We start from the raw sequence: 9,954 nt of genomic DNA on the forward strand, positions 1-9,954 counted from the left end.
GTGACCCAAAGCTGGAAGCGGGGCCGCTTTTACTCTTTTTGCTGAGCGCACCGCCGCCCCTGGTGTGCGGCCATCACTCACGGTTAGAGTGAGTGATTTTCCAGGGGGGTGCAGCCGCCCCCCCTTGCCCCCCCCTCCGGACGCCCATGACCGCTGAGCCACCGCGGCGGGGTGGCTCAGCGGTTACGGCGGCATGAGTACAATTTATTAGGCTAAGCTGCTGATAGCTCTTATTGTAAGTACCATATTAGTTCTACCTTTTTCGTCAAACATGCAAACATTCATTGGATAAATTGGGTGCAGTTTGGCGGACCAATTGGATGCAATGGGTAAGATCAATTGGGCTCACCAATTGGAAACCCAAACGGTCCAATTGGATAGTCCATTTGGACCGTCCAATTGGAACACCAATGTTGGTTCCAATGTTTTTTTTTTTTGACTGGGCATTCACTGCAGGGCAAAGGTCTCCTCCATGTCCCTCCAATTATTAATTAAGAGTAGTGAGCCTTAGCAACCGCTAAGTACACTGAGGAGCCAAACATTAATACTCAGGAGCTTAAGGTATGACGCCACCTTTGAAAAATCTTTTTGTTTTGTAAAAATGACATTTTTTTCTTTTTTTATATTTCGGGAATCCCAAAACATTCGAAAATGTTTTGCAGCATGAATAATGTCCGTATCTTAATTTGTTCAAAAGTTATAGCCAACTTTCGAACAGGTGGTGTACAGTTCTGAAACCGAAACTGATATGGTTTGGTAACAGAAAATGATAACTCAGCGATAATCAGCGGCGTATACTGAAAATTTTCCTGTTTTGTTTTAGTCTGATATGTAAAGATTATTCAAAGGCAATTTGTAAGGCTTCCTTTTTTTAAAACATTGCTTTAAATTTCCACAAGAGGGATGCAAGACGTTACAAGCGTCTCAGTTGTTTACTTTGCACGCACTTCACACATGCTTCATACTATCGCTTTGAATGCTACCGGATTCGTCCTTCAATGATGGCAGCAGAAGTACAGCAGATATTTTGAGGGAAGCAGGCATCGAATCTGGCCACGACACTCTCGTAGCATGTTGCACCAGTGACCATTACCGTGTGACGAAGGCCCAGCGTCAATCAACGGGCAAGGGAAAACATCATCGCAAGAAAAGACGGGCAGCAACAAATGCCAAAAGAGAGCTCGTGTCAGCTAAGGAGGGCCCTAGCTATGAACCTGGAGGATTTTAACTTCCTAGGGCATGATGATCTTGTTTCTACAAGGATTGAAAAACTTTAATCTTGTTTTTCTCAAAACTTTATTTTTCGCATTTCGTGTTGCGCAAACAGTGATAACTTCCAAATGCATAAATAATTTTCAATTAAACTTTGCAGGCTCGTTCCTTTGTTACTAGCCTGTGCAATGAACTAGGATAAATGAAATCGAATCGTGAGTTTTGATATAATCATGTTTTATGTCGAGGAATGTAGGCAAAAATGACATTTTTTGTTTCCTTTAGCATTTTTGCTATAACTTTTTTCTTAATTATCGGATGGCAAAAATCCTAGTTGGTTGCACAGTATGGTTAGTTGGCTAACGCTGTGCTGAAAAGTTTGTAATTCCTGCTCTTCATTCACCATGTTATGAATGTTTGCATAACAGCCATGTTTGGGCAATTTTTTGTGAATAATAAATGCCAGCATGGCTTTTTCCACTCTTTTGTGCTTTTGAATATCATATAAAATGGTGCTTTATAAGGTAAATGTGAAATAAAAATTTAACGATCAAAATTTAAAAAAAAATTGAAAAAAGTGGCGTCATACCTTAAACTCTAACATGGCTTAGCTGTTTGTCGGTATCCCTCACAGGCAAATAAGAGCATATTTTAGTATTATTGCTGCTTCAGCCCCCAGGACAACCAAGCGTGGCATTCGGGATCAGGAGTGACAATAGATGGGGCCATTTGGTAAGAAGAAGACGAAGGCGTAGCAAGCTCGCGCTGGAGGCTCTCGCGCGCTGCCGTGTTCGAGCTTCGTTCCCTCGGCAGAATTCGATTGCTGCGGCCTCGGAGCACGCCCCCAGGAATAATCACGTAGTCAGCTACCAGTTAAATCCCAACGGCCGCATCTGAAGATCCGGAGATCCTGGCAGAGAGAAGAACTGCTCGTGTTCCGAGAATGGCCTAGCACGCTTTGTGAGTACCAACGCTTAGCTTAGGCCGCTGTGGAAGACATACCTGCTTCACAGAATATACCTGCACCGACTGAATTTTTTCGGGCGAGTCGATACTAGCATGGACGGTGCAGGCAGCTACTACCCTTGGCAATGGAGACTGGGACATCTGCTACGCGGGCTTGGCAGCAACCGCCCCTGCGGCGCAGACGACCTCGGTGGATGCTGGCTCGTCGAAGACAGAGCCTCGTGGAACAGGGCGTTGAGGGCGACAAGGCTTGCGTTGACCGAGGTCGAACCGGGCAAGCTCTGCCTGCGCTCTTGCGAAGACCGAGTTTACCAGTGGGCGCGATGCCAGAGCTCCGGCAACGAAAACGATGGCGCCTTCCTCATCGCCTGGCTTCCTAGAAAACACCCGTGCATCCGCGAGGTCCGAGTGCACGACACAGCACACATTGACCGGCTCCCTTTCGTCTCGTCTGCCGTCGTTGGACAGGCGAATAGCCTGCAAAGCGTTGTGCTTCATGCCAGCTTGAGCTTTCCGCCTGATTCCAGATTTCTCCAAGCCTTTGGCCCTCCAAAGTGCCTGCGTGAGCTTGAGCTCACCAACATTTGCGTCAGCGACGAACTCGCTCCCAAGGTGGCTGATGTGCTGAGGGGAAACTGGCAGACTCTCTGCAGCGTCACGCTGATCGGCAACCTTCTGTCTCGGGAATCAGCAAGCACCCTGCTCCTTGCCCTAGTCGCGTGTGAACGGCTAGAGAACGTGGCCTTCCAGGACAGCCAAGTGTCTTCAGCCTGCGACGCCCTTGCAGGGGCCTTCAGGAGCAGCAGGCTTCTGCAGAAGCTCTCCTTGAAGGGTCTGTGCGAAGCAGGTATGGGCTGCCAGCACTTAAATGGAGGGCGAAGGTGTCTTTACTGTGTGAGAAGTCTATTTGGTGCGTTAGAAGGCATTAAATCACTTCAGCACCTAACTCTGGAAGAGACATCAATTAGTGACACAGTGGGAGAGGCATTGGCAACGTTCTTGATTGGCCATCAATCACTTCAAACGCTGTCGCTACTAAATTGCAGCTTTGGTAGCAGAAGTGCTACATGTATTGCGGAGGCATTATCGGCGAACTGCACTTTGGAGTACCTCGGTTTGCACAACTGTTCCATTGAAGAAAGAACTGTCAGCGAGTTGTGCGCGGCAGTTCCTTTAAACACCAACTTGAAGAGCCTCGTTCTGCCGAAGATCAGCAGCACATCACGAATTGTACAGGAGAAAAATTCTACTTTTGAGCTGCTTAGACTGAAGTGTGCTGGCCGCGTCCAACTTTGCCTGTTTGTACACCATCCCTCGTTGGTGTCTGAAACCCTGGCACAGGCCCTCGAATGCGCTGCAAAGGTGAAGATCTGCCATCAAGGGTATGCCGTCAACGACCTGTGCTCCGTGTATGCCTCGTTGGCCTCGAATCACTCACTGCGTTCACTGCACGTCGAATACGAAGGCGGCGCCACTGGCCATGATGACCCGACACAAGGAGCTCTCACCACTGCGCTCTGTGCGGCACTGAAGGCATGCGGATGCCTACGGAGCTTTCACTTAGACGTGCATAGGGTTTACTACGAGAGTGAGCTGACGGCCCCACCAATATGCAAGATCTTTCCTGCCCTCGCATGCAACGCCCGCCTAAGTAAATTTACGTTGGTAACCTCGCGACTGACCTTGAAGACTGCTCAGTTGCTGTCGGTCCTGATTGGCCTATTCAAGGGAAGCTTGGTTGAGCTGCGCATCGAGAGCACGGCCGGCAACATATCTGGCGATGTTCTTGCCGTGCTTCAAGAGATGATCGCCAGGAATGTCTTCCTGTCGCGGGTCAGTGTAAGGTGCTCTGACTGGAATCACGTGGTGTGGAATTGTGCAGGCATCGACGATGCTAATGAGCAGAACCGGGGCCTGCTCAACAAGGCAGCGAGATTCGTGATGAGCTCTGACGCAAGGCCTGCACCTTCGGCCAAACATCCCTGGGCAACTGCCTTCGACGAACTGTGCGGCACCGCTTCGCTACAGGAGCACCTGGCGTCCATCTCTGGAAAATCCGAGCTCCAGGTGTCCATGGACGTGAAGAAGGCAAGGTGCCATCTGCACGACAACTACATGATCTATGCTGGTGTTGTGCGCGCGACGGTTCTCTGCGAGGCTGGCGATGGCAGCACACAACTTGATCAACTTAATGTGCACTGCTGGCGCTCCGTAGTGCAGTACCTGAAACTGAGTGATGTGGTTTAATAACGGATTGCAAGACGTTGGATATGACCACTGTGCTCTTGTTTGTGTGGATGTGTCTTTTGTGTGCATGTGCGTTCTTGACATTGTTTCTTTGGCTTTTTTTCGTGCCGTCGGCCAGGACAGCGATGGTCAACTTCAAATGAAACCTCATTCTCCGCGGCTTGAGTGTCCAAGGGCGTCACATGGCTTCACTGGACGTGCCGATGACAGTAGCCATCCAGTAACGTTGGCCACGCCAATGAGCGGCGGTGCGAAACAAACTATCTAGGAACGTTGACTCGACCCGAAGTACAGTGAACCGCACTCGTTTCAAAGACTTGAACAATACTGTGTGTCAATTTTTCACATTCTTTTCTAGATTTTCCATGGAGTTGAGAACCCTCACTTACTTACCCTAGAGGTGACAGTGGTTTAAGTCTGTCGAATCCAAGACTGGCCAAGAGCCGGGATCGGGCCGTCTTGCTTTCCCAGCGCAGGTAGCGTGTCTTTCGGCGAGTATGTCTTCAACAACCGAAAAGGCGCTGCAGATTCTTCGATACCTGCCTCGAGTAAAAATTTCGAACCTTCGTGACACACCGGGAAGCAACTATGTAACCAAGGATATGCTTCCATATGGCCCACGCCTGCGTACGCTTTGGAAAAAAGACGGTCACAAGCACCACATGGGCTGGGCTCGCCTGGGCTACGAGGGCGGCCAAACGCCGTTCTACCTGAAGATTGATTCCCATGGAGAACTACAATGCGAAGCACTTTCTGCGCCGCCAATACCCACCGCTGTCTCTTGGCCAGCTGCAACTGTTCATCGATCTCGGCCGCGTCGACCCTACGCGACCCATTGACCTGGCTGCGCTGTGCAACACCAAGCAGTACTTCTTGAACCCGAGCGATCGTCACTTTGGCGTCCACTTGACCGCCGAGGGTGTAGACAGTTTCAAGGCCAAGGTGCGTTGTTCGTGGCTGTGTTTTGAAGCCTTTAATGCAAAAATTGCGCCCCGTTGCTCGATAGGAGGTTCCGAGTGAGAAACGCAGGGGTGAGCAGGCATGTGTAGAGCATGTCATTAAGCGTAGAAAGCTGGGCTAATTGGTTGCTAGTGCTATTGTGAGACATTCCAGCGGCTGAAGAGACAGGGACGAAGGTAGACGAGACGGGACTCCTGTCTCGTCTACTGCCGCTGGAATGTCTCACAATAGTACCGTGTTCTGCAACTTTATCGGCACAGGTTTGAAAAATTCTCCCGCCACAACCGTTGGCTCGTTTGTGGTGAAACCGCGCACAAAGCTTCCTTATTGTTGTCCGTTTTAAGGCATAGTAAGTATAAAAGTGGTACTTGCTAGGTTTGGTCACGCGAGATGCGAAACAAGAAGCACCCGTGTTGAGATCGAGCCGCCGTCATCGAATTTCTGCCGAAAGACTTGTGGCGTCATCTGGCATCGCTAATGGAAAGCGCCGCGAAAGCAGACGGCAGAAATACGACGAGACAATGGAGAACATATATTTTATTGGTAAATCACCGTCAAGTCATTTAATTTGTTTACGATAGTTTTCAAAATGCGTTGGCCGAAAAATATTTCACGCGCTTAAGCAGACGACATGGCCCGAACGACGCATTCAAAGCAAGCCGCCGCGCTCGTTGCAGCGCTCGCCTCGGCGCTTCCGTCGCGGCGCTTTCCTTCAGCGATGCCAGATGGCGCCACAAGTATCTTTCGGCAGAAATTCGATGACGGCGGCTCGATCTCAACACGGGTGCTTCTTGTTTCGCATCTCGCGTGACCAAACCTAGTAAGTACCACTTTTATACTTACTATGCCTTAAAACGGACAACAATAAGGAAGCTTTGAGCGCAGTTTCACCACAAACGAGCCAACGGTTGTGGCGGGAGAATTTTTCAAACCTGTGCCGATAAAGTTGCAGAACACGGTATGTGTAGAGCGCTGGTGAGCGGAGGGAAAGAAGCGAAATTTCAAAGATACTTGCTATCGGCGCAGTTGAGCAGACATGCGGAGGCGCCTTTTTCCTTGCAAAGAGGATTGACTTCATTTGCGGCGCCAAACACCGCTCGCGACAAGCGCGCACAATGCGACCACTTGTCGGCCAAAATAGTCGCACTGCCGCTGCTGCGACTCGCAGGTGTTTAGAGGCCTCCTTAAAAGTAAGCTCAGATCTCCCCCCTCATATTTGAAGCTGTCAGTTCGGGGGGATATTCTCAGCGCCTTAGGTGTGGTGCCATAGTGATTGGACGTCCGGGACTGGACTGTTTCGCGTGACCTTCATTGCTCTCATGCTGGAGGAAGGATGGCATGTGTGTTCATTTTGGGGTCATCTTACGCGTGGCGAGAATTCTGCGAAGAGCCCCCTCGAGGATATTGCGACCAGAGCACCCACCATTTCTTTCTCATTAAATAGGTGCAGTAAACTAAATGCTGTTGACGTGACTTAACTAAAACAAGCGTGTAAATGATGACCATGGGAAAATGTTATCCATATGTTCTGTGAAGCAGAACCTCTCTGAATGGTCTTGTTTTGTGGCCAGCTCCTGGGAAGCAGTTTAGTAAAGTCTTTGTGGGTACACATTATGCCTACAAACACTTTAATGTCAGTATATAAATGCTAGGGTTGGTAGCGAGTCCTTGTGGAATGCTTCTAGATTTAGGATTATCAGTTGTTATACCACTGGGTGGCTGCAGTATCTAGGAGCTACCATACATGGTCTGTTTGAATGTAAACCTGAAGCTACCATAGACATAACTGCAAGTTCTTTCAGTGGTGTTTTCTTACTGTAAGCTTGCACAATGTCCTTTTGTTCTCCTGGTACCACTGTGGCAGTAATTTCGGTGTACATGCACAGAAAACTTGGACTTGGTGTGCGCGCATTGAACAGAACAGTAGAGAGCAGTGGACAGACCTAGCTAACAATTCAGAATCAGCTCTAACAAGCCGCAGTACCTGAAGCAGCTTGTTCAGAATGCTAGTCCAGTTTTGTGGCTGGCAAACCATTGAATTGCCTCAGAGGGGGATTGGGGTGGAGGCTCCCAACTCCATTGCCTCTGGCTGCCACAAAGGGAGTTTGCAGTGATGTGATCTCTGGACCAAGCTACACAAAGGTGCCAACTCTCTTACAGATGGACTGAGTTTGTGGCTAGGCAGATACTCTCAGGTCACGAATAGCAGATTGCCGTTATCCCTTGAGGTGGACTCGGCCATGGGGCAGGAACTTGTGAGACTGCTGGACTTTACGTTGAGGACAGTGCAGCTAGCTAGCTGTGCAAAGGAAAATGGTGGCCATAGTGCAGAGATGCAGGGGTGGGGCAGTTAATCATGTCCTGGGTTTCTGATTGTGTTCGCACTAGTCATGAGCTATGATGGCACCTCTTTCTGTATTACCACTCTTGTGGCAAGTTTTGTGTAGAAATGTACTGTTTTGATTTGAGGAAAAAAAAAAAAGAAGAAGAAATGAGCCAGGCATGGCAGATAACCGGGGGCCCCTGAGTTTGTCCTAAGAGAAGATAAAGCAAGGGAATAAGGTGCGAGGATAACGTGACCACAGCTGGCACAGCAGAACAGGGTTTATGGGAGAGGTCCCGCAGTGGACGTAGTTGGGCTAATGATGAAGATATCTGTCAAAGTACTTGTTTGCATACTTAGTGGAGAAAATAATTTTCTGTAGCAATGCTATAATCAAAGCTGCACTAATGAAACTTGGCACAAATAATGGACACAAGTGCTAGTTAACCATTTTTCTTAATTTTCAAAAAAAAATTGCAGTTCATATTTTTGTTTTACACATTTGCCCCATGACGAAATTAGAAGGAATGTGGTTCTGTTTGGATACCACTCAACAATGCAGCGGTGAATGCCTTTCAGCAGGGGAGCCCTTTAGACAGTGACGTCGTGGGCGGCTGGCAAGCGCCTCTGTGAAATGGGATTGGCTGGGGGGCCTCCTTTGAGGGGTGCTTACCTCCTCCAGGAAGTATGCAGTTCTACTTGTGTGTGTTTTGGCATGTGCACAGAGCGAAGCTATGCTATGTCTCTTTTTCATGTCTGCACCAAAACGTTCAACCACGTGAATTTTTTTACACTTGCAGTTGTAGAGCTGCGGGTGAACAATTTGACCTGTGACAATGTTACAGTAGTGCAGGCAGTAAATGACAGGCACAAACTAGTGCCTACTTCACCTGTCACCAGCCCTGAGCATTCGGAATGCATTAGGAGTTCCACATTGCTCCCAGATTTCTGTGCTACGTCTGAGTATTTTGCTGTTGGGAGTTCTACAAAATGAGGCAATGGTACGGCAGGGTTTTCAGGCAGGTTTTGAGCAGGAATGCCCAAGCTTGACACATCACAGACAGCAGTGGGCACCTTGTGGTTCAGTAGCTGGAGAGGGAGGCAAGATACTCTATGTGCAGAAGCAAAAACTGCTTCTTCTTCTTCTTATTGTTCACCTGTAGTTTTAAAGGCATTTTGGTTGGCCACTCGTGCCTTAACAGGGGTGGTTCATTCTTTTGGTCTTTGCAGGTGAACATTGAGGTCCAGCATGCGCGAGAGCCTGTTATTGCTGCTATTGAACGCAATGGAGGCACCATCACCACAGCCTACTTTGACATTGAATCCGTCACAGCGCTCATGAATGCTGAGAAGTTCTTCAAACGGGGCTGCCCCATTCCCAAGCGCAAGCTGCCACCAGAGGATGCCATTCGGTATTACAGTGACCCGGCATTTCGTGGCTACCTGGCAGATCCTCGGGAGGTGGCCAAACACCGTTACATTTTGGCCCAGAAGTATGGCTACGAGCTACCCAACTTGGAGGAAGACCCCAACTGTGAGATGCTCATGGAGCGGAAAGATCCACGTCAGGTCTTTTATGGCCTTGAACCAGGCTGGGTGGTGAACCTGCGAGACAAGGTTATCCTCAGGCCAACAGACCCTGAGTACAAGCAGTACTACAACATCTGAGGTGGATTTTTGTTGGCCTCTTGGCTTGAGACTTCCATTTCAGGGCAACATTGCCAACACAGTGCTGCTGCAGATGAGGACTTTCATTTTTGTCATAATCAAAAAGATTAATGATGCCATGGGAAATGTGTGTTTGAATTCAGTGCAGAATAAAATAGGCTTGTAATTAGGGATGTGTTTTTGTCACTCTCGGCATTCTCTTACAGATTTAATTCTGTGCTCTCATCAAGTTGCCTCAGGATGGACCCAGATCAGCAGCATTTATAATAACTGCATGGCATTTTTCTGGGGCACTATTAATATAATATGGAGTGGTGACATTGACTCTTACCATTGAGAAAGACATTGCATGCCAACAATCAAATGTAGCTCTGGTGTAGTTATGGTGGCTCTACCTAGGCCAATATGTCTTGGCGGAGGCTTGCACCACGATCATTAGCTCCAGTCCAAACTCCGTGGGTGGCTGATTGGAGCGCAATTATGCAGAAAAGAACATATTGACTGAGATCACGGGTCTGCTCGGTGCTGGTTGAGCACGTCAGCAACTCTCAGCACCATTGGGCATTAGTTGTGCTGAG

General features: G+C 48.7%; 2 protein-coding genes and 1 pseudogene across 3 annotated transcripts in view; 2 read left to right on the forward strand and 1 right to left on the reverse strand.

The window, feature by feature from the left end:
- Nucleotides 1–5,780, reverse strand: part of LOC149352464 (folylpolyglutamate synthase, mitochondrial-like) — a 54,453-nt gene extending 48,673 nt beyond the window's left edge. The window contains exon 1 of the mRNA XM_089581641.1: nt 5,758–5,780. The gene's annotated coding sequence lies outside the window, so the exon portion shown is untranslated. The remainder of the gene's footprint in view (nt 1–5,757) is intronic.
- Nucleotides 2,204–4,790, forward strand: LOC149352465 (uncharacterized). The gene has a single exon (XM_089581639.1). The coding sequence runs from the start codon at nt 2,272–2,274 to the stop codon at nt 4,423–4,425; it is 2,154 nt and encodes a 717-aa protein (XP_089437765.1). The 5' UTR covers nt 2,204–2,271; the 3' UTR covers nt 4,426–4,790.
- LOC149352466 (large ribosomal subunit protein uL15m-like) lies at nt 4,840–9,547 on the forward strand (annotated as a pseudogene). The gene is made up of 2 exons (XR_016290799.1): nt 4,840–5,367; nt 8,939–9,547. The product of XR_016290799.1 is annotated as a large ribosomal subunit protein uL15m-like (transcript).
- Nucleotides 9,548–9,954: the final 407 nt, after the last annotated feature.

This window comes from Amblyomma mixtum, chromosome 3 (genome assembly GCF_055824585.1).
Source record: "Amblyomma mixtum isolate Tamu chromosome 3, ASM5582458v1, whole genome shotgun sequence".
Lineage (NCBI taxonomy): Eukaryota > Metazoa > Arthropoda > Arachnida > Ixodida > Ixodidae > Amblyomma > Amblyomma mixtum.

Bases quoted from the DNA above. Each gene is read 5' to 3' on its own strand.
- LOC149352465 (XM_089581639.1), top strand. From the start codon at position 2,272: ATGGACGGTGCAGGCAGCTACTACCCTTGGCAATGGAGACTGGGACAT.